Below are 25,779 nucleotides of genomic sequence, written 5' to 3' on the forward strand. Positions count from 1 at the left end.
CGTTACTCACGAACGACCTTCTCTAATCTTCTAGATTCACCTTCTTGGTTATTATCGTCCGAAAATGTTCGTATCTCGGCCATCTCTTCTCTTTATTCTATAACTTTATTCTACGTAATCAAACTTCAACTTTCAACTTTAACTTTTCCGTCCAATATTAAATTTAATAATGAAATAACCTTACCTTTTCTCTAATATACGTTTCTAGTTTATAACACAAGGACACCAACTTTAATAACAATAAATATTCTTCCCTCTATCCGTATGACGACCCTACTGGGATTTAAAGCGAGCTTCTTTAATCATCTCTATTCGATTCTAATTCTCTTGGAATATTGATGTATCTCACCGCGAGTCATTCTGTCCGATAAATAATTGATCGCTAGAAAAACATATATACGTGTATATATAACACACACAGGTATACAAATACACACAGTTCAAACCTATTTTCTCTTTTTGAGTTTCATGAGAAATGTAGCTGCCATGATGAAATTTTTATAGGAGGACGATTTTCTTCTAGGGAAGAGAATTCTATCGTACACGTGTTCGAAAAAATTCACGCTAGCGTCACTATTTGCGATTCCTACCATTTCTTTTTCCTTTTTGCCAAAAAAAGGAAGAAAGAGATAGAAGGAAAGAGAGAGGGAGAGATAGAGAAATAGAGATAGAGCAATCGTAGGTAGTAATCAATCTGTCGTATGGTTGGCATATCGTTATTACAGAGCGTCGTGGTTTCTATTTTTCATCCCGACCAGAGCCGGTTAATCCGGGCTAAACCGAGGGGCCGGCTGTGTCGTTGCTTTTGCTGGCAACGTTGGTTGCCGGTTGTTGTTGCTGCTGCTGTTGCTTCTGCTGCTGTTGCTGCTGCTGTTAGGTATAGAATCCACGTGCAACCGAACGGATGGATTACACCGACCGCGACCGCACTTTCGTGCGGTGGAAAATGCCATGCGACAGGCATTTAATTACACGGATCGAACCTGGTCCAAAAGCACGTCCTGCAGTTTCGAATGACTCTGTCTCATTCCTCCCTAAACCTGATCTACACCTCATCTACCCTGCCAGCTTCTTTTACTTTTTTTCTTTTTTTTTTTTATTACGCATTCAACACGTTTTACAAAATTATTTTTTCTACTGTCACGATGAATGATTAAAAAAAAAAAAGAAAAAAGGTGAAATAAAAAGAAGAACGAGTCTATTTGGGTTTTTGAGATGTTTCTCTTCTCTTGTCAGCTTTCATCCATTTTATTTTTGTTCTTGCTTTTTTTTTACTCACCTCTTTATCAGAAAATCTAATGGATACCAAGGTTCACATATGAAAATTTGTTTGCTAAGTAGAATTATAAAAAAGAAATTGGGTTAAAAGGAAATTCCAATAGTTTGAAATAACTTTTATTCGATCGTTTTTATTATTTGTTTTCTTTTTTGTATTTTTTTTTTTTTTTTTTTTTCATTCAACTTTGATATCCTAGAAATCACAAGATTGAATATAATTTCGTATTGATCGAATTGTTTGAAAGTCGTTTAGCTTTTGATCGGTTCGAATGTCACGTTTTGTTACTATAGTGGGTTCACGATCGAGGGATAATTCCTTGGAGATGGTGGACTCGATCCTTTCTTAAGCCTTTCAAGTGGAAACTAACCTTTAGTTCTTTCTCTCTTTCTCTTTCTTTCTTTCTATTTCTTTCACTTCTTGGCACGATACGTGCAACGACACGTTTACCTCGACACACCCGTTTCTCGATGTACTCGGTCAATAGATTCGGAGCAACGCTAACAATGAACGCCAGTTTCATAGAGTATACTCGACGATCGTAGAACGGTTTATTAAGCTCACCAAACTGCATTCGTAGATGGCGTTCGCTTCCTCGAACGATATGAATATCCTTAGTTATAGAAGAAAAGAAGAAAGAAAATATAATAAGGGATAGGTGGATGGGTAGGTGAGTGGGGTGTTTGCCCTAGTGACCTACGAAATGCCATAGAAAAGGGGATGTCGAAGAATGGCATCACGTTTTTCGTTCACTACGTGTCGGCTTTTCCTTTTAACGAAAAGGATATTGCAAAAGAGAGAGAGAGAGAGAGAGAGAGAGAGTCTAAGGTGCAAAGGGAAATGATGCAATTGTTACAACGGATGCATTTTGTATTACGAGAATTTCATCGTAAGTATGTATTTTGTCCGCGCATTTTGTACATTCAAAAAAAATTACATCGTTTCATAAAATTTCTATTTACGTTTGACGCTCGATCAAATTTTTTTTTACTATGCAAATATATTATTATATATATAAAATAAATAATTTTAAGAAAAAAGAAAACAAAAAACGTTTTCCTTGTTCTTTCTATTCTAACATAAGATAGAAAAATAAATTCGTTCGAATAAAAATTTATATATATATATATATATCCTTTATATAGATACACAGGATTGATTTTCTTATTACATAAATCCGATATATAAGAAATATATAGAGGAATATCTCAAACAAAATTCGAAACTTTTTCGAAATTTAAAAGTATCGTAGACGAACCTCGCGCGGCCTTACATATATGACACATATAGCTATCGAAAGACATCTGTGAGATTCGTCGAGATGTCGCGAGCAAGCTAGCCTGCTTAAGGTTGTCTATACGAAATCCTTGGGAAAACATGGGAATGCGTCAGTGGTTGAGATTATGTCGTAAAGAGGAAACTTCTCGATTCGTAATCTAAGCCAAGGCTATCATGAAAGTGCGAAGATACCAGAGAATCTCTGCGCATAGAACTCGACAACTCGCATCAGACTGCGCAGTAAGCGTATTTTAGACTCTAAAACCGAGTGGTAGTCAAAGACACGACGTGGTTTGAGTCCCTAACACCTCTAATATCATAGCATTTCCTATTTTCCCCCACGAGGAAGGCTCATGAACTTTCTCACATTTTGATCTTTCTTATCTAACTCATCTTTATTTTAAATTTTATCAACCTACTCAATTGGAACTTTACTAAATAAAATTCTTTATCCTTCAACAATCAGATGATCGATAAATTCAGTTTGTTATTATCGATGAACCTTTCCCGATGATATAGTAACGTTCATTATAATAAATATGTGCATACATTATGTCCTCCAACGGCGTATTTCCAGGCTTTGCATATTAATATATTTTTTATCATTCCAGGGCAATACTATCTCTCTCTCTTTCTTTCTATGATTAATGAATGAATTACATATTTAACACTAAATATTATATAATAAACGATTAAGTATATATATATATAATGGCTAATATGACGAATTTAAAATATAAATGTCACATTGTATGATACATTTTAACACTTCCATTTTTATATTATTGACATATTATAATAATTATATTGTATCTATTTGATTATGTACATGTAGGGTTTAAGAGAATAAGAGGTAGAGATGTATTTTAATAATACTCATTTAAATTTATTTAATTTAATTTAATATAATAATGGTAATAATAAGGATAATACGGTTGTGAATATAGTTAGGAAAATAAAATAAAAATTAGTTAATGTCCATATACCTCTATATTTTTTCGAAAGAATTATTTTTGTAATTTTAATATTAATCTTTTATTATTCTTGAAGTTAATTAACTTTTCTCTTGAAATTAAATATAAATGAATGAGAAAAAAGAACATCATAACGAATTTTTCTTCATACGAGTGTATGGAGTGGATTATGATTCTGCGTAAGAATAATCAGATTTTCAACATATCATAGTACTAGCGTATGATATAAATACACAAAAACTTCTTCGTGTAGTTAGGATGTTTCGAATACGGTGGCTACTTTTTCAGTGACCATTCCACGATAATTTAATCGTCCAATCCGAAAATTACGTTCATAATTTGTATCCGACGAGAGATTAAAAAAAAAGTAAAATTAAAAAAGAAAATTGAAAAAGAAAAAGTAAAAACTCGTAATATCGCAATACTCAGTGTATGAAATAAACGATCGTAAGCAAAATGATCCTCGAATAGTTATAATGAAAGCTCATTTATTATTTCTATCTCCATATGGTCATACGAGGAATTTATTTTTTTCTTTTTTTTGTCTTTCATTTTTCAATTCTTTCTTCTTTTTTTAATTTTCTTCCTTTCTTCCCCCACCCTAGGCAAATTTCAACGATTACTCGTGCGTTAAACTCCGCTGCACATTTTTTTTTCAAACTCGTTCTTAATAAAACGCAAATTGTGCGTACGATCTCGTAAATTCTGACGATTAAAACCGAAGTATACATACTGAAAGATAGAAAAGACTGCTCGAAACTTTGAACAAGTGTTTTTAAAAAAGATCGAAACTGTTTGTGCACACTTGCGTTGCCATTCGCGTAAAATTTATATTTTAAATGTATGTAATATACATGAAAACGAGAAAGTGCAAACACATAGTATAAATGTTTAAACAAAGTAAACATACGTGATAGGTTGAATGGACGAATTAAAAATAGTAATCAAAAACGTATGAAATAAACAGAGCAACGTATTTCTTTTTTTTTATAATTTAACTCTTAATTCAGGTATTTAACATTTATTTATCATTACCAAGATAAAAATTTGACAAAAACATTTCCTAAGCGATGATAAAACAAAAACAAACAAAAAATATAAAAAAACGAATGTATTGTTTTTTTATTTCAAAAAAAAAAAGAAAAATGCATTATTACTTTTTTTCGAAAGACAAAATTATTTCGAATGATAAAAGGGTAGAAGAGGGAAAATAAAAAGAGAAACAGAAGAAGAGAGAAAGAGAGAGAGAAAAAAAAGAAAAAAGCGGGAAAATAAGAAAGACGCTCCTTTTCCTTGCGTGTAAACGATTTATTTCTCTATATGTCGTATCCTCGAGGATGTGTCTTAGGACTCTTTCGTAGTCCTCTCGACAACGTGCAACACGTGGCACGCGATCCATCGAATACGAAGGCGCTGATCGCGTGACGGGGAATTTCGACGAAGCCCGTCGCCAACGCGTTCCTCGCAATTATTCCTCTCTGTCCACCTTTGAAAGGCGTGTAATACGTCGGAATATCGATAATAATCGTAATAATACGAAAATCGAAATACTGCAATGCCACACAGTCGACTCTCTCTCTCTCTCTCCCTCTCTCTCTATAATACAAACATCCGGCAAGCTTCTAAGAATTTCCTTTTTAAATAATTACCAATAATTCTAAGTATTATCAAACCGTATCAAATCATTTTATTTGGATCCTTTTACATTTTTTTTCTATTTACACATTTACGAATCTCATTAGACTTAACAATTATACCTTTTAATTTATTTCTCAAATAAGACAAATATATTGTTTGAAAGAATGATTAATTGCTAATTGCTTATAACAACTTGTACTTTATAACATGTTATTATGGTATCTATTTCTAATAAGATTTTATTTCGTTGAGAAAAAAATTACTCGTTAAAATGATTGACACAAAATCGTTATAAGCAATTATATAACAATTTTTGTAAATAAAATGTATTTAATTGTCTACTGAACTAAATAAATTTTAAGAATTTTCATTAATAACTATTTTACTATGATTACTACGATCAGCTATTACTACAAAAAGGACAAAAATATGAATGCAATTTTGAAAAGTAGATATCTCGGTAACGGGAAATCGTACAGACTTAAAATTAGTATCATTTTTACAACAAAAAATATTATATATTTATCTATCCTATCGGAAACTATCTATATAATAAGATCGATAAATCAATATTTTGTAAAAAGTAAGTACATATTTTATGTGTACTTTTACGAATGAACTTTAAAAATAAATTCTTTTGAAAATAAACTTTTCTATATTATTGTATAATAAGAATAAAAAACATAGTATATGAAGCAGCTGAAGAACAACGTACCAGACGTGTATACTTCGTCTCAAGTGTACTATGATTCCAGTGAACATGCTACCCATTTAACAAAACTCATCCTCCCTTAAGAATACACTTAAAAACATGAGTGTTTATTTCGCCAATATTTCGCGTGCTTCGTAGATTAAAGCAAGGAAACGTTAAATTTCGTTAAAAAAAAGAGAAAAACAAGGAAAAGAAATTACGCGAGTGGATCAGTGAACTTCTCGCACGTGCGTTACAAATATCACGGCTTTGATTTTATTCGATTGCGCAACTTTGTGCATCGTAACTAGTGTACTTTTCGCTTTAGTCCACTTGTTTCCTGTTTAAAAGCGTTCGATCGACAGATCGTGGTGATGTATTATATCTTGAAAATGTTGATAAGAAGAAAAATTGTAATATTATTCGTTATTCCTTCATTATTATCAAATGAGAAATACATTATTTATATCGACAAAGTGAAAAGAAACCAGAGAGAAAGAAAAAAAGATTTAATACAAACTAAATGAAAAATTTGATTTCAACATTCTTTAATATTCACATCTTTTATTAAATACTATGCTTTCATCGTTATAACTTAGTCCTTATTACGAAACAACCGGGATACAATTTGTATTGTATATCTATACATATAACTTTTTGTAGACATTGATGAATATGAAATGCTGTGTAATAATGTAAATGCAACGGAAATGCAACGAAATGAAAAAAACGATCGCGTTAATTTCATGCCAATTACCTTGCTTGGCGACGACGACGATGGCGACGACGACAATTTCAAAGAACTTTTCTGGACACGCGGAATAAGGTGCGGCTTCGTTAACTACGTGGCTTCCTTCTCTTCCCTTTCCTTCCCTTTCCTTCCCTTTCCTTCCCTTTCCTTCCCTTTCCTTTCCTTTCCTTTCCTTTCCTTTCCTTTCCTTTCCTTTCCTTTCCTTTCCTTTCCTTTCCTTTCCTTTCCTTTCCTTTCCTTTCCTTTCCTTTCCTTTCCTTTCCTTTCCTTTCCTTTCCTTTCCTTTCCTTTCCTTTACCTACCCTTCCCTTCACTTCACTTTCCTTTCTTTCTCTTTTCCTTCTTCTCATTTTTTTCTTTTTCTTCTTTTTCCTTCCTCTCCTCCAAACTTTTTAACGCGATAGTATAGCACCGATGTATTCTAATTCTCAAGGTTTTTCTCTTTTTCCGAATAACGTAAGTATGTTCACCTAACTGCACCATCGTCCCCTATCGATTTTTCTTTTCCTTTTTCAATAGACACCGTAAAACCACTTTCATTTCCATTCTAACGATCCAGTCGACTATTCTACTAATCCCAACACCAACGACTACTGTTACTACGACCTACAATTCGTGAAGTTCAAAGTGGATGCCCGTTTACTTTCATAAAAAAGCCGTATTACACGAGAATATAATAGCAATAAGAAAAAAGAAAAAAAGAGGAGAAAGATAAAAAAAATAATGAGTAAAAAGTTAACACGAAGTGGACAAATCACAAGACTACTCGAAAAGTTCAAAGTTGCTAGATGATAACACTAATGGTAGTAGCAGCGTAGCTGCAGCAGCAGCAGCAGCAACAGCAAAGAAGAAAAAGGTCGACGATGAAATCGGTCCGTGGTTTTGCACTTTTCTCGTTTCGGCATTAAATCGTCGGTTAACCTCTCGCAAATCCGCCTTCATCGGTAAACATTTCCCAAGTAAGTCCTAAAACGTTTGCCAGGAAAAGTTAGGCACATTTCTGATGCAGTCGTTTCTTCTACTCATCCTCATCCTCATCCTCATCGTCTCACTCTCTCTCTCTCTTTCTCTTTCTTTCTCTTTTTCGTCCTTCTTTCATCTCTCGCCTCTACACTTTGTGACTCGAGTGGCGTACACAGCTTTTAACCCGAATTCAAGCTCGCATTACAAGATGCTAGGTATAACATACTACCTACATACCTACCTACCTACCTACCTACCTATCTACCAACCTACCTACCTACATATTTATCTACCTACCTACCTACATACTTATATATCTACCTACCTATTTACATACCTACCTACCTACCTACTTACTTACCTATCTACTTTACTCGTAACTACGAGTAAGACGCATTCTCCTGGATAAAACGAAGAATTACAATCGTAAAATTGTTTTCCGACCACATAAAACTATATTTAAACGGGATATCGTTCGATTCGTGCAATATCGATGATACCCTTATACTCGCTTTTCGCATTTTCCTTCATTATACCGTTCTTTTCATTTTTCCGATAGGTATATAATATATATATTATAAATCTACGCTCTATTACAAATGTAAAGAACCACAAAGAAAACTGGACTATGGTTTATAATTCGAATAGTTTTCTTTTCTTTTGATTTAGATTATTTATTTTCAATTTTTTGTTTCTTTTTTCTAAATATTACTTTTCATCTTAAAAAAAAACATCATATAGTATATGTTATTTATTTTATATTTTTTTCGTTCTTCCTTCTTTATTTCTTTTTTTTTTTAATATTGTAAATACGGAGAAAATAGATGTTGATTCAAGCTATTGCTACAATGTTATGTTTTCCAAGTAGAACTCTTTCAATTTGAAAAACGTTCTACCGTTGAATTTACCACTCGTAGCTCGTATTCATTTTCTTAGGATCGTTTTAGAAAAAAAACAAAAATTTGTTGTCCCCAGTGTTTTTTTCATTCGAAGCCCATGAAAAAGAAGGCCAACGAAGTCGTAGAATATGGAACATTGTGGTACGGTGACATACTGACCTATTTTACTTCTCGAGAAACGGCCGAATAATCCGCAGCTTGGCGCAAAAGACTATTCCCTACTTGCTAAATCCTTTCCTATGCGAATAACGCTCACAGCTATGGAAATTCTTCGAATTCATCTCGCTTCGGTGATGCAACTGATAGTTTTACGATGATCTAAAATTGAAATATGCATTTACCTGTTATCAAAGAATTAATAAAAATAACAAAAATATAAAGAAAAAGGAAAAGAACAAATTTCGATTTCTGATCCCTCCCCCAATCGATACTCCAATTTTATTCGATTATTCTCCTATAAAGTATAATATACACACAATCGGAATAATTTTTTTCGTCCAAGTAAACTTTTCATCGATTGGGCAAGATACAAATAAAAAGTGAAAAGAAAAGAAAACAACAAAAAAGATATAAATCACGAAAAATGATGTACTCTTCTTCGAGATATTAATCTCCGCGTTAAAAACGCATATGATCTTCATTGTGTAGGGCACGTCGTTCGTTCGTTCGTCGTCCTTTACAGGCAGTTCAACTCGATAAAGCGGAACGCATTATTTCGAATGAATAAGTCTTCTATCCATCACCACCACCACCACCACCATAACTCCTTCTTTTTCCTCCCCCCACTCTCCATAATAGATTTGCTTCTCACAATCTCACCTCTAATAATGCAATAAACTGCAAAATGGATTTTTCCTTCGACCCGGTCGAAGGGCAGAGCAAAACTCATTTCCTTTCCCTGGCTCTTCCCCGTTGGTTAGTCCCTTTCTATTTTTAATTCTTTCCCTATTTTCTCTCTTTCAACCGTCCTTCATTCGACAGGACATTGTCTATAGTGATCGCAAATCTTTCTGGTCGATAAATTATGCAAACTCTAGGGAGATCCTTCTTTTTCATCCTTTTTTCATACCGCCCAGTTGAAAATTTACTCTGTGATATATTTCTCGGTGGACAAGAGAAAAAAGAAAAGAAAAAAAAAGAGAGAGAGAATGAGAAATCTAGGGAAAAAAATGAAACTATAAATGCCATAATTTCATAGTCATTTTGGTTTTAACTTTAAACAAAAATACGAATCGGCAAATAATTTTGGGAAGTTTCTAGGTTCTATCGTTCGAATGAAAATACAATAGAACAGTTTGATAGTAGATACTTAATTCGTCCACATCCAAAGGCAAATAGTCAAAGTCTTTCTCTCTGTCTCTCTCATTTTCTGTCTTTCTCGTGTTTCTCAGAAAAACGTAACAAAAGCTCGAAACTGCTTCTCGAAACGTAGAAGCCCGGGTGGGTAGATAGAGTGCAGCAGCAATTTAAATTCCACCCCGACGGCTCTGCAAAACAATATTCGATTCAACGACGATAAAAGAAAGGAGGAGGCTTGTACTGGGATATGGAAGAAGGAAAGAGAAGAACGAGAGAAAATACGAAAGAAAGAGAAACTATACTAGCTGGTTCCATCGACGAAACTTTGCCCTCGTTTGGCTCTCATCCTCCTCCTCCTCCTCCTCCTCCTCTTTTTTCTTTCACTCTCCCCAACCACCTTTTCTTCATTTGCTTCATTGCTATACCTTCTTCTTCTTCTTATTTTTCTTCTTCTTCTGCTTCTTCGCCTATCTTTCTTCTTGTTGGAAGGATCAATGATTTTTTAGCCTTTATTTTCAAACTCTCTTGTAGAGTTTCCATTGGAAAACTTATGGCCTTGTGTTATCTCTATCTCTCTCTTTCTCTCTTATTTTTCGATTTTTTTTCTTTTTCTTATGTTAGATAGAATCTAACGAACTAGCACCACAGAGCAATCAAAGAAGAAAATTTTTATCTTCAGGCGAGAATCGTGATGCTGATTGACCGGATGATCTTAACTTCTGACTAACCTTCTCTGACCTTTTTCTCTATTTTCGAGCAAAACTTTCGGATCCGTATATATACACGTTTTTTAAAAGTTATATTTACGTTAGATATAACAAATAATGTGTTTTTATGTTCCACTTTTGAAAAAAAAATAAAATGCGAACAAACCCATGGCCTTGTTAAATCTCAATTTCCCGGCGGGTCAAAAATATTTTCTGTTACACATGTCAAACGATACGTGTATGTGTGTATTTTGGCTGGAATAAATAATATTTTCTGAAGTAATACTGAAGTATTTACCGTCTGGATATTTAATAATAATATTAAAATAGACATATGATACGTTATATTATAAGTTAAATTATATAAATTATATAGAATACATTAATAGTATTATATGAGAATTGTTTAATTTAATTACACATACGTGCATTTATACTACAAATAATAAACGTCTATAAATAAGTAAATACATTATAATTTACATATAATTAGCTAACCATACCCAACAGAAGATCGTAATTAACACATTTGTTGGGATATAGTAAGAAATATCTGATTTGAGCAATATATATATATATATATATATATATATATATATATATATATGTGTGTGTGTAATATTCCATTTAATACAATGGAGAAAAAGAAATTGCGTATACGTATACTAATACTTTTACATGCTATCGATCTTATCGTAGACTTCATCGTTGTACCTTCGTTTATTTTCTTTTTCAGTCTTTCTACTATATTGTGGGTGTGTGTGTACAAGCTCGTACTATAATCGAACTTAAAAAATATTTATTTGACTCTGGTCACTTTTATCGGTTATTGGAATAAAGTTATTCGAAGAATAAAATATTACGTTTGCCTTCAATGGAAATACGAATAAAACAAATATTGATCATACTATTTTTTTTTTTTTTTAAATTATTCTTTATTTTTTTCTTCCTTTCTTATTAGCACATTTTTTTCGTTCATCCACTTTGAAAAAATTGGTCGATTCTAAGCAAAAATTCGCGTAAGTTGTTTACGAGTTTACGGATAATGAAAGAAAACGAGTCAGTTTTGTTACAACTCTTGAAAATTTATGTTCGTAAGGAGAAAGATCTTAAGTAGATGAGAAAAGAAAACAAAAGGAAAAAAAGAAAGAAAGAAAGGGGAATCAACGAAGCGAATTTGGTGAAAAAACTTAATCGTCCTTTTCTTATCCCTCATCTTCATCTTCATCTTCATCTACAACTACAACTACTGCTACTGTTACTACTATTACTACTTTGCAACACGGACGAATGAAATTTACGTTTTAATTATCATAAGCGAGCCCGATGGGAGCACGGCGAAAGATTAGGAATTTTCCAATATATCTACCAGAGAAGAAATTATCCTTTTTAGAGAATATTTCTCGATAAATTGTTATTCACGAAAAACTGAGGAATATTTATTAACCGAGGTAGCAGGTATCCGTCTTTCAAATCGTTAATTAAAATCTTTAAGGCAACTTAGTTGCTTCCATTGTTGTTTTATCTCATATTATAATATAACAGATAGGTACTTGGCATATAAACGCAAAATCAAATAAATAATAAAACGAATAAATAATGATACAGATTAAAGACGAATGCTTTAATGAAAAATTATAAAAAAATATCTAATTATAAACAATATATGACTGATAATTTTTTCTTCTCGTCGTCAAGTTTAATCGTAAAGAAAGGAGAAACAAAAAGTAAGAAATAAACGAGAAATTAGAAACTGGCCCGCGTTTAATAATGCTTAGAATAAGGATTTAAAAAAATGAAAGGAAATGAAAGTAAAAAGAAAAAGGAAAAGAAAAAGAATAAGTCGGACGATTTAACTCGTTCATCGCGCAAACAAGGATAAACCGCGTGGAAAGAGAAGAAGAAGAAAAAACGGAGAAAAAGAGAGAAAGAAAGAAAGAGAGAAAGAAAAAAAGCAGCTCGAAGGAGAGATCCGCGATTCTCTTTACTAAGAAATAAAGGCGGAGCCCTGTGGAAAATTTCCTTTTTACCAAGCTCCGTCTTAAGACCAACGAAGCAACGAACGGACGGTGAAGAAACGAATGAACGTTGGAAGATCAAAGAGTTCACATTAATTCTCTCACGAAAGCCAAACGCGTTAACCTCTGCGCGTTCAACGGGGTGATGGGATTGAGAAAGAAGATGACGAGGGTGGGAATTGGAGGAGAACGGGAAAATGAGAAGAATATGAAAAGGTAAAAGAAAGAAGGTAAACAACTTTCAAAAAGAAAAAAAATGTGTGCAGATCACACGTGTTAGAAGTGAAACCTTCAAAAATCTAAGTTTCGAGAGAATAAGACGAATGCACAGTTTCAAGAGTAACATAATTGTAGGATTTATTTATCATAATATTATTACCATATATAATAAAGGTCACCGGTATGGTCTCTGGGTGGAATAGCTAATAAAAAGTACACTTTTCCAAATTCAAGCAATAAAAATGGAATGCTGAATGTCATAGTTATAAATAGACACCAAAATGGTAGGATGTTTATAAAAGGAAATATAATTCGTCAGAAATTAGGTAAATATAAATAATCCTTTTTTGAAACTCAGGTATAAGATTTTTGTTGTTTGTATGGTTTTCAATTTCCTGTTTTCATCTACATTCTTACGCTGCTAACAAACATTTTAGGATAGACGAAATAAAAACGTTACGAAAAACATATGGAAAATACTGCTGGACTGAACGAAGGTTCTGGTAAAATGCAATGAGAGATCTAATAAAGATATTATCTAGAAATATGTTTTCAACTCTATAGCCTGCCACACATCGAGACCCTTATTATTTATAACATATCTCGTCTTTATTCTTTGGACCGCAAACTTATCTTTCTAAATACTGTCTAAATAAAGACCTAAACAACGAAAAATTTAAATAATGCATTGAATCGTATCGCTCTCTCAGCTTATCGAACTGTGTACACTACGAGTCTCAAATTTCAGCTTCGTAGTAAGCTCTACCGATTCACACTGGGCGTTCAACATCTTAAAAATGTTTTTATTTCATTGAAAAATTAGTATAAGTTTCTTAAATACGCAAATATCACAATTAATAATATAATTTTCTTATATGCATGGGTAGGTACATGTCTTTGGATATTTTTTATAAAAACATATAAAAATCAAATTTAATAGACATATTTTGTCTTTATGTATCAAATATATTTTATAAAGAAGCAAAATAAAAATGTGACAGTAATTTACTTGCTTTTGAATAGAATTTGTCAGCTGCTCCTAATGTATCCTACAGTGTTCTCTAATTCTTTTTCTCTGATGTATCTAGCAATCCTTCTTATTTAAAAATATTTCAGACAATACAATTATTATATATTCCATGTATTTCATAATTATTTATTATAATATTTGCGAAATAAAGAATTTATTATAAATTTTTCAATAAAATAAAAACATTTTTAAATAGAAATAGAAAAATAGAAATAGAAAAAAAAACTAGAAAAATAGACAAGAAATGACACGTATATAAATATCTTCCAGACTCACACAGACTTACACACTTATACAACTTACAAAGACAGACTTAACACCTTTTTTCTTTATTTCGACCGTCGGTTCGTTTGGACCTTATACTTTTGTCGAATACCTACGTGCTTATCTCTGTTTATTCTTCTACCCTTCTATCACTCCTACCTACAAACAGGTATAGTATTGAAATTATTCTATATGTGTCCACGCTTCGTAGTATGCAGTCGCACACAAACACACACATATACAACCAGGAGCAATAACTACGAAGCAGAGCATAAAGAGTAGACCGAGAATAGGAAAAACTATATCGCTATATTCTGTCTCATTCTCTCGCAGGCTCAATCCTATATTTTTGTCTTTATTTCTCTTCTTACTAAATATCGTGGCCCTTACATAGCGGTCCGTCGCTCAGTTGCCTATCCGTATACAGGCTTCGTTGCCTTGCCATCTACCACTCCGTTGCCTAAACCACCCGCGTTTCATTTTTTTCAAATCACTCTCTATTCTAAAGAAGTTTTCACTTCAAAAGAAAAAAAAATAAATAAACAATAAGCAAAAAGAAAAAATGGGCAAGTCTACAAGTTTTACGTAGTCTGAGACGTGAATCGTGGATGCGAAGGAAGCGATAGTGGAAAGGGAAAGAAGAAATGGGGGTAGTATGAGGAGGAGAAAAAGAAGGAGCAGGAGGTGGTTGGCGTAGCAAAACCGAGGTAGACATGTACTCGAGTGGAACACTTTTCGTCGTGTCGAAGCGTTCGAGCCTGCGGGCTATTACAGGAAAATATTTATTCGCAACGTTTCCCGTAAAACCGCCTATCCGTGTAAACGGGCACAACTTTCTTCTATTTTCACGAACTTCTCCTTCTTTCTTATTCTACATACGACGTCTTTGCTTCCTCTCTCTCTCTCTCTCTCTCTCTCTCTGTCTCTCTCTCTCCCTCTGTCTGTCTTTCTCTCTCTCTCTCTCAAACACTTTTCTTTGTATCTTTACTTCTGTAAAACTACCAAAGGCTCGATGAAAAAATGATTACGTTGCTTGTATCAAAAGAACCTTCTTGCTTTTTTTATTTGGCTCGGAAAATCTCTTAACAGTGCACGAACAAGATGTTTTTCGAAATGTGGGATGCTCAAATCGAAAGGTAGGATATAGATATAAAGGGAAAAGATAAAGAGAAAGAAAAAGATAAAATAACTACACATCCTTTGGGAAAAGGCAAAAGGACGTGGATCAAGTCGAACTAAGTTGACTCTTGTCTTCGCTATCGTCTCGGTCAACGCGAAAAAGGATGATTGCCTTCGACCATGCTTTCAACCTTCCTTTGGGAGGATCTTCCTACTTCTAATGGCGTCTTCTAATGGTCACGTATACAATCTGCACTCACAGTTCCTTTTCTCTTTCCTTCTCTTTAAACGGAAAAAGAAATTGGATAGTTTACTTTTACTCGATGTTTTCCCAACCAACGATATCTCTTTTTCACTCTTTCTCTCTCTTTGTGTATAAATATGTATGTGTGTATATATATGAAATATATATCATTTTCTCTCTTTTTATCCAAAACGGACAACGGAAATTTGCACGTTTGCTGCTTTTGACGGGTCCATTATGAAATTCCATCAAGATTTACCGAGCGTTTTACTCACTTCAAAACTCGGACTTTTCCTATTATTTAATCAAATGAGAAATTTCATAATCTAGGCAAAATTAAAACATGTGTATTAGAGAAACAAGAGCTTACCCTATAAGAATAGAAAAGAAGATACGATATAAAAATCAAAAAATAGGGACACTTATGTGAGTACATTTTATCTTATTATACATATACTAAAAAACAATATTATTAAATATCTCGGATCTTATTAATTTTGATAACAAGTAAAATAAAAAAATAAAAATTCAAATGAAATATTTTCTCGTTTTTGCAAAAGGTCACCGGAAGATAGCAATAAAGGTCATGACCTCTCTATTTGGAAAATAACGCTCTCTTCGAACGAGCTCTCAACGAAATAGCTGAAATAAATGTTTCATTGTCTCGAAGAAACTTGATAACATTTTCTTCGTATTGATTAAGCTTATAAAATTAATGCGATCGAAGATATGCAGTCATATAATTTAAAATGAAAAACTTTCGGTATATTTGCAAACTGATGAAGACGAAAAGTAGAGAAGACTTCGGTGGTTATCCGATATCCATCGGTTTATCTTTCTTCCCAAGTGAGTCGCCATTAAAAAGAGATACCCGGACGATAAATTCCCGACGGTAAAGCGGAGATAAACAGACGGGGTAAAAGCTGCAGGCTGTTTACCACTGGAATGCGGTCCATAGCGTGATGCGAAACCCTCTTGTGTATGCTTCATTTACGAATCGAAACAAGCGACGCCTCGAAATCCCTTGGATACAATCTATAGGCCTGAAAATGTACAAGAAGTATTTTTTTTCTATTTTTTTTTTTTTTTTTATTATTGAATCTTTCTTTGTTAACTATCAAACTTTAATTGATCAAATCGTCGTTAATAAGAATACAAAATCATTAATTTATATTTAATTGCATTGTACACGAATTTCAACGTTGAAACAATTAATTTCGATATATATATCCCACGAGTATTATTTAAAAATAGAATTATCGATTGATGAAATATACGCGACGTTATAAAGATTTCGTGTTTACATTTCTACGTATATCCTAACTTACGAAAGCATGTTTAAGGATGAAGCGAAAAAGTAGAGATTTCTTGAAAAAGTCTCTGCCGGATATCGAATCTTTTCGATCTCCTTTCGACCCAAATCGAATACCTACACCCGAAAAGAAGGTACAAACCGTAATTTATAGGATTCAAGCAAGCAATTTAAAAAAGAAACTTTCGTAAAAGGAATCGATCGGTATTGCTTGGGGAAAAGTAAGGGGAGGAAAGGAATCCGAAAACATTGTATTATCTTGTGGAAGAAAGACAAAGAACAAAAATTGGGGTAGAAATAAGAAGGAAAAAAGAAAAGAGATTTAAGGCCGATAAAGATTTCACAGTTCTTCGTGAAAACTTGGGGGAATCGATCTACTGATGAAGGATGCGCACACACACACACACACACACACACACACACACACACACAAGAGACAGAGATTTGAACTGCAGATATTTCTGAATAGACAGATACATAAAAAGAAGAAAGGAAAAAAAAACAGAAAGAGACAGGAAGGAAGGAAGGAAATCAGAGCGGAGGAAGAAAGAAGATCAAGCATCTTAGAGGTGAGAATTGAGAGGTAGCCGAAGGAAAGGGGTATCGTTGTTTAAAGAACGCAGTCCGATAAATCCCCTAGAGAGATCCTATGGAATGAGAGACTAGTAAGAGAGTCTTGGCATAAGAGTAGGTGAATGTAAGGTAGGTGACTCTTCTTTGGCCTCCCTAGTTTCCTAGGAGAAACCTAAGAGAAGAGAACTAGACAGAGAACGAGAGAGAAAGAGAGGATTAGTTAAATAGAAGGAAGAAGGGCTTCTACGAGAACACAAGGTGGCGCGTGATAGTTTGGGGTGGGGTGAGGCTAGATTTTGGAGTAGATGCCGGGCAAAGGTTGTAGGCTGTTCGGTATAACGCGCCACGCGTATGTGGGAGGTGAAAGAGAGAGAGTAAGAAAGATAGGGAGAGGTAAAGTAGACGAGAGGAAAAGAATGTAGCACAGTCGTAGGGTAGTCGTAGGGTAGTCGTGGGGTAGTCGTGGGGTAGTCGTGGGGTAGTCGTGGGGTAGTCGTGGGGAAGTCGTGGGGTAAACGTGGGGTAGACGTGGCGTAGTCGTAGCGGTGTATAGCTTCAACTTTGGCCGTGCCGCAGTGGTATCGAGCGGTAACCCTCTCCTCAATCCTCTCCAACCCCCTTTCCCTAGGTAGTCGACGAGCCACGCTGCCTCCGCGCCATCCCACTTACCCTCTCTAGGGAGGAGTATTATAGCGCTCTAGTCGTTCCTATGCTCACTCGACGAATTTAACCTCCCTTCCTCTCTCCTTCTCTTTAACCCTTTCTCTTTCTCTCTCTCTCTCTCTCTCTCTCTCTTTCTCTCTTTCTCGTTACTCTAGAACGTCTCGTCTCTCTATCAAAGAGTAAGATACACCACGTGGCAGTGTAACGCTAATGCCACTCCATTTACCCAGCTAGTTCGATACTAGAAACGCTAGGATCATAGACACGAACGTTTGCGCTCCCTGTATCTTCGGCCGAGCTGCTCCTGCTGCTACCACTGTTACTGCTGCTAAAACTACACCCAACCCCCCCTTCCGCCCTCCTTCTGCTAGCTAGTGTTTCTGCTGTTTCTACTGCGAGCGAATACGCATTGACGAGTCTCTTTGAATCGTTCACGATACGTTGCTAACGTTAGTATAACGGAATTGCTCAGCTCATAGATATAGAAACAAATACATCTGTCGAATTTATCTCTCCATGTACCTCTTCTACCTATTCTCTTTTCTAAGTGTCTTCTACTTCGTCCTTTCACTCTTTCTCTTTCTCTCTTTCTTCATTTTTCTTTCTTTCTCTTTCGTTTACGCTCTCGTTCATTTTTTCGAAAACGTCGACGTTCGAATGACGCGAAAAGGCACACGTATCGCACGAAATACGTCGATATCGGCAGCCCCGAGGCAAAATGCGAACTTTCCATGTCTCGATCAGTCACGTCGACCGGTTTGGTTGACGTGACGTGACGTGTCGAATACTTCGCTCCGATCGTGTGAGAGAACACGTTTTCATGTGTGTTATTTTTTCCCCTTCTCCCTTCAGCCATGTTCTTCAAGGTGACAATAGAAAATGATTAAAAATGGTAGACGATATGAGTGCGTGCGTTCGTGCGTACGTGCGTGTATACGAACAGACTAAGTTTTACGACTGTTATTTTCGAAAATGTTTACTGACGAAAAAACATATACCGGCAAAAATCTATTTATTTTCTATCAATTAATTGTCTTAAACGTTTTAACGTTTGAAACGCATTACAGATTAATGGTGAGTGTTACAATTAAAAATCCTTTCATATATATTTCCTTCTCTTCTTTATTTTTTTTTCAACCTTCCCTATGCAGAAGGTCATAATTTAAAATTCTTATTAATACTAAAACGTATGACAACTAACTATTACCGAAAATAAAGCTTTTGCTTCACAGCTTAACGGCTGACGCCGTTTTTGATCTATCCTTTAGATTCCATTATTCCTTCGTCTCTACGAAAATATTTAGAGCTATTCTCTCTCTCTCCCTTCTCCTTTGCCTCTCTCTCTCTCTCTCTCTCTCTCTCTCTCTCTCTCTCTATCCTCTATTTCTCAGTACGAAGGAACTGTATTATTCAAAGTACAATATCTAACGTCTGTCATCCGGTACGAAATAGTATATTTGCTTGTAACGAGTGACACCATCTGTGCCTTTCTATTCCTATCTCTCTCTCTTTCTCTTACACACTCTCTTTGTCTCTCTTTCGCTTTCTCTTCTCTATTGCTTTTTCACTCTCTCTCTTTATCCGTGATATAAATCGTCGCCGGTTCTCGAGCGAACGTTCCTCCTTACGTTCCACCAACGACACTTCCTATATCTTTCTCCTGTCTCTCTTTGTTCGACCATCGACAGGATACTTTACAGTAGATCAGGGACCTTATTGATGGAAGTGGTTGTCACTCTTCTTTCCAAAGATTTCGAATGAGACGCGATGGTACGACACTATCCGTAAATATGTACATCGTTTTCTACATTTTGTTTTGTTCTTCAGAAGGAAATTCATTAATTTTATGCAAATATTGATTTACATTAAAATTTGAACTTGTGTAAACCATCGTACGCTTACTTGTTTGTATTACGTTAAATACTGTAATTAAATACTGAAACACTGACAATATTTCCATTGAATACAAACGAATAAACGATGGTAAAAATGTTTTCTACACGTGTTTGTTAGTTCATATGCACCTATATATATATATATAGGTATATATATACGTTTATTAATAAATTATTAATGTATCATCATATTGATTTCAAAATAAATTAGAAAATTAATTGTATGTACATCGGTAAATTGCGTAATTGAATTCATTATTGAAAACTGATGAGAATTATTTGTTATTAAGCTTACTCAAACGAGTAAACATTCTCTTTATAACGATCGTTGTCACTTTATATTATATACACGTAGATACGTATACTTAAGTATATCATGTATATTTTAATAACCAGACGATGTTCCTCTAATTCCCACGTTGAAATTCCTTTTTTTTTCCAATTAACAACTCACTTTTCTGTACCTATACTTTTTTATTGCCCTAGGAAAGTGTTCCGGAATAAAATCTTTCTTTTCTTTACCGTAGAAAGCACAGAGAAATCTTAAAAGACCTCCAAGAGTCGCAACTTCCGACCGAAAATTTTCTTCCTTCCTTCCTTCCTTTCTTTCATACTTTTTTTTATTTCTTTCTTCCGTATTTTTTCTTTTCTTTTCTCTTTATCGTCGGTTCAAACGAAAAATTTTACAAAGAAACGTTGCTCCCTGGACAGATGCATAACCAATTCTAACGTACCTTCTTTCTACCTAACTTCCTTCTACTTTTATCATATAGAAAGAAAAGTTATTTGATTTACTATTGCAAAGCTCCTGTCGCATTTACTCTCAAAATCAAAGATACGTTCGTTCGAGAAATACTGTCTCTTTCTCTTTCTCTCTCTCTCTTTTTCTCTTTTTCTCTCTATCTCTCTGTTTCTTTCGCTATCTATCTCTTTTTCCGTGCGCGAATCAATTCTAAAAGTATCGACCACCGCGAGCTGCATTGCGGACAGAGAATTCCAAAACGAGCTACTTCGTTCCCACAGGATAACGTTGGATCCTACTCGAAATTATAAAAAGAAAAAGAAAAATAACATACTTTAAATTAGAAAAAAAGTTTATTTTCTTAAGTATAATATTTTTTTCATAATGCAATAATTCTATTTCAATCGATATCGTTATTTTCTTTTTATTTAATTTTCTTTTTCTTCGTTCAATTTTCTATGTCATCGGAGAGATCTATCTTAACGATGCTTTCAAAATTTCCACAATAGTAATAAAATAAACAAAGTTACGTAAATTAAAAAGCTCACCTGTTATATCGCACGAAAAGTATTATCGCGTGTAAATTTTATCCTCCGAAAGAAAATTGAATTTCTATTGAAAATAGAATATAAAAACGAAGTTCTTTTTTTCTCTTCTTCTCCTGTCGGGAAAAAGTAAATTACGTGATATAAACCTAAAGATATAATTTTAAGTAGGGAATAAAAACAAAAGGTCTCGGAGTCGTCTTTCATTGTCGTCCAATTACAATCTGTAGTTATTGGAATCAGAAGAAAAACAATTTAAACAAAAAAAGAAAAAAAGAGTAAAAAAGAAGATAAAAAAGAATCTTTATTAGAAGGGACAGAGAGTATCAAAGTTCGTCGTTAGAAAGTCTAAACTGGCCAAGGAGCATTAATTTAGCACTATCTCTCCGTCAATTTTAACCCTTGCATCCTCGAGTTTGCTTAAAAGATTTTCTACCACAGGAACATGGTTTTAGACAAGGATGTCTCTCTCTTTCTCTTCTTCTCTTTATTTCTCTCTTTTTGCAGGACTATAATATCAGAATAATGTAGAAGTTAAAAAAAAATGCAAAACAAAAATTAAATAAAATAAAAAATAATAAAAGTAGATGATCCGTATATATCTATGTAATATCTTTTTTCTTACTTTTTCTTTCTCCAAACTCGACAGTTCCTGAGAAAATTTGCTGAAATAATTATATAATGAAACTCTCTTAAAAATACGAAAAAGTTATGTAATACATTTTCTTTTTTCACAAGGGAGAATTGTTTGATATTCAAATTCTGTCATAATTGTATAGGTAAATGTACAAACAGATAATAATTATCGAGATGATGATGATAAAAGAAAAATATGAAAAAAAAAACGTGAATAAGGGAACAAAAACTATTTTCCGCATGAATCAATTGCGACCTAAAATATATAAACCGAACGTAAAGATAATTTAAATCAATCTAACTTATTAGTCAACCGTTAACGAATCTATACGATTGATTTTATGTCCGTACTGTAAAATAATTCAATTCGATATATATATGTGTGTGTGTCTGCAGTTTGATACGTAGTAAATGTTTCTATTTATTTCATTTGATTTGATTTTTTTTCTATTTCATATATGTTTGAAACGATGTGCAATTTGATTGTCGATCGTATGAAATAAACACAGACATCCAATCTTCTGAAATGAAATATTACGAATTATCCCTCCTCCTTCCCTCCTCACGGACAGAAAATGAAAAAGAAAGAGAAGAAGAAAGAAGAAGGAGAGAAGAAAAGAGAGAGAGATAGAGAGAGATAGAGAGAGAGAGAGAAAGACAGAGAAAGGGAAGAAAAAAAAAGTTAATGGACGAAAGTCATCGGTAGAAAAATAGCCCGTGGGTATATTCAAGCCAAACCGAGGTCAACTCGTTCATTTATTTATCTCCTTAAAAGTAGCCCTCCATCCGTACAGGACCAATCTCATTTCATGATGTTTGCTGCCGTCTTGCCGGTAGCTTATATCGGATCTCATTTAGAGGGAAACCCGATTTGGAAAGAGAGAGAAGTGAACTTGATCGAATGTCGATGAAAAATCCTTCCCGCTGTCGATTAGTCGTCGTCGTCGTCGTCGTTTGCCAATTTACACGTTCTTTCTCTTTTTTTTTGGTTTCCCTCTCTCTCTCTCTCTCTCTCCGTCTCTCACACACATTCACTCTCTTTGCTCAATGTTTACCATCCTAACTATCTTTTACTACTTGTGTTTCTATCTACTCATGCTCTATCGATATGCAAATCGGGTAAAGAAAATTTCGATAGACGAGTAATAGCAAGGAGAATAGTAGAGAGGAAAAGATAAAAGAGGTTTAGAGAGATAGAAACAAAGATATATGTAGAGAGAGAATGAGAGAGACAAAAGAGAAGGGATATTAATAATCACCGGTGCCAATCCACTTGCTAGGTATCGACGGGATAACGTATAACGCGATAGCTAATGATATCGTTGCATATTCAAGGGCCGGGCAGCGTTATACCGTTAGCAAGTAGATCTATCGGATGTTTACTGAAGATCCCCCAACCCTCTCTTCTTCTCTAACACGTCATATTATTCCCCTTTCCCTTCCCCCTATTTTCACCCCACAACCCGGAGTATGCGAAGGGCGTTCGTATTTTCGAAAGCATAGTGCCACTATAAATCTGTTATCGACAGGGGGCGGCAATGTAGGCTCAACGGATTTAGACATTTTCCTGCGATAATATAAATCTCAACGCAACGACTTATTCCATTTCCACCCTTTTCCCCCTCCCCCACTCCCTCTCTCTCATTCTCTCTCTCTATCTATCTCTATATTTTTCTATCTATCTATCATTTTTCGTTCGATCTATCTGTTTGTACAACGAGTTTTCTCTCCCACTCTTCCTCGTTTGCTTTCGAGGATAACTCGATCGATTAATACAATGTCGCTTGATTTTCTGCGAATTAAACAATTTTACTATAGGATATATGCTTTATATTACATATTAGCTTGTTCCCGATGCGAGATTAATTCAACTCGATATATATATATATATATATCTATCTATCTATCTATCTATATATATATAAAAAATCTCGTGTCACAGTTTTCGTTCCCATACTCCTCCGAAACGGCTTGACCGATTTTGATGAAATTTTTTGTGCTTATCCGGTATCTATGAGAATCGGCCAATATCTATTTTTCATCCCCCTAAATGTTAGGGGTAGTCCGCCCCTAAACTTTTTTTTTTCATTTTTTAGACAAAATTTGTAATTTCTATTTTTTTATGATACAACATACAAAAATACATACAATCCTTAATTTTCACCCTTCTACGATCAACCCTTATTTTTTAATAGCCATTTTAGTAATTTAATCATTTTTCCTCTCCGGTCGAAAACTGATCAATCGTCATTTATTTAGTTATTATTATCCCCGCCAGATGTCTATAGGTGTCACTTCTGACCCAGTAAACAGCACGGAGTAGGGATGAGAACGAAGCCGGTTTCCTTTTTTTTTACTCCCTACACAGTTGTCGGCCATCATTATTGTTTATGCATCAAGTGTAGTAGTAACGTTGACAATTATTATTTTGCTATCTCAGTGTAACTCTTATATTAACTTTTAATCATTCCTATTTTATCAATAATAATTAAATTATCAATTTTGAGTGTATTTTGCACGATTAGTTAATCAAGTGATTTTATAACCTCAAAAGTACTCAACACGTGACACGAGCTTCCAATAACAACGGATTTTGTGTTGTAAGTATACTTTTTTTTATTTATGTTGTTGATCTTATAAAAATGTAATTTTAATTTAATTTTATTAAAAAAATGTAATTGAACAATTAAGATTTTCATAGTTTCCAAAAAATCACAATGCCAAGAAAACGCAAAGGGGCTGATTTGAGCCGCAGTACAATTAAAGCTCTAAAGTTGCGAAATAGAAGATCCGAAAGAACAGAAGAACAAATCCAGCAACAAAATACTGATGCACGTGTCAGAATGGCGCAATTGCATCAAGAAGAGACAGAAGATACACGAGCTGAACGCAATGAAGTCAGAAGATTAGAACAACGAAAATCACGCCGTTTCACAGTCAATAGACGAAGAACAAGTGACCAACAACGACAACAGGTACATCGAGCATTTATATCTGATTCATTCCTGCGTCTAGCATTCCAGTATGAGCCCGATATTGAATATTATGCTCATTCAAAAGTGGTAATTGGTGCTATGGACAAGGAATGTCCGCATTGTCATGCTCTGAAATTCAAAAATGAGCCAGCTGGGATGTGTTGCGCGTCAGGAAAAGTGCAACTACCTGAAATTGAAACACCACCTGAACCATTGAACGGCTTACTTATCGGCACGGATCCAGATTCTAACGTGTTCCTGAAGTCAATTCGAAGATTCAATTCATGCTTTCAAATGACATCGTTCGGAGCAACAGAAATAGTTCGAAATACTAATGCAAATGGTCAACAATTCAATTCTACATTCAAAATCAGAGGCCAAGTTTATCATAAAATGGGCTCACTGCTGCCAATGCCAAACGAACCACATAAATTCTTACAAATCTACTTTATGGGCGGCGAGGATTCCGGAAGCGCACTTGCCAATCGCGTGAATGCACGTTGTGAGTGTGAATTCAGTTTCCGATTAGATTGGCATTTGCAATGACTATCAACAAATCCCAAGGTCAAACGATGTCTGTTTGTGGATTAGATTTGAGAACACCATGTTTTTCACACGGACAATTATACGTGGCATGCTCTCGAGTAGGTAAACCATCCAGTTTGTTTGTGTTAGCTAAAGATGGACTAACAAAAAATATTGTTCACGCTATAGCATTAAGAGATTGATATTGTTTAATAGTGTTACTGTCGTAATTGTTTAATTAATGATATATAATTTTAAGGAATAAATTATAATAACTTAAAAATAATGTTTGCCTTTTGTTATTTTTATATTCCCTCATCGTTCACAGCGCTCCATGCTTATTTCACGCATATACCACATTCTTACATACATACAATATACACATTCTAACATACATACATACTTACAATAAGTAAGCTATTTTTTGTCTACACTAGAAATTACTAGGAAATTATTTATATAGCAAAACAACGTTTGCCGGGTCACCTAGTATATATATATATATATATATATACTTTATCAAAATAAATAAACTCATTTGTT

At 34.3% G+C, this 25,779-nt stretch overlaps 2 protein-coding genes across 4 annotated transcripts in view; one reads left to right on the forward strand and one right to left on the reverse strand.

Annotated features, from left to right (window-relative positions):
• LOC107071963 (irregular chiasm C-roughest protein) overlaps positions 1-25,779 on the reverse strand; it is a 162,321-nt gene that overhangs the window by 102,644 nt on the left and 33,898 nt on the right. The gene's annotated exons all lie outside the window — the stretch shown is intronic.
• LOC149030980 (uncharacterized) lies at positions 24,200-25,738 on the forward strand. Of its 2 annotated transcripts, none has more exons than XM_089177170.1 (2): positions 24,200-24,336; positions 24,438-25,738. In XM_089177170.1, exon 2 carries the CDS (start codon positions 24,454-24,456, stop codon positions 25,255-25,257), a length of 804 nt encoding a protein of 267 aa, XP_089033296.1. In that variant the 5' UTR covers positions 24,200-24,336; positions 24,438-24,453; the 3' UTR covers positions 25,258-25,738. The 2 variants fall into 2 exon arrangements, with proteins under 2 accessions (XP_089033296.1, XP_089033295.1); XM_089177169.1 differs by having other exon boundaries at positions 24,202-24,336; positions 24,428-25,738.

Source organism: Polistes dominula, unplaced genomic scaffold (genome assembly GCF_049000335.1).
Source record: "Polistes dominula isolate Pdom_NZ unplaced genomic scaffold, Pdom_raw_medaka contig_20, whole genome shotgun sequence".
In the NCBI taxonomy this organism is placed as follows: domain Eukaryota; kingdom Metazoa; phylum Arthropoda; class Insecta; order Hymenoptera; family Vespidae; genus Polistes; species Polistes dominula.

Coding starts and splice junctions, on each gene's coding strand:
- LOC149030980 (XM_089177170.1), top strand. CDS start 24,454: ATGCCAAGAAAACGCAAAGGGGCTGATTTGAGCCGCAGTACAATTAAA.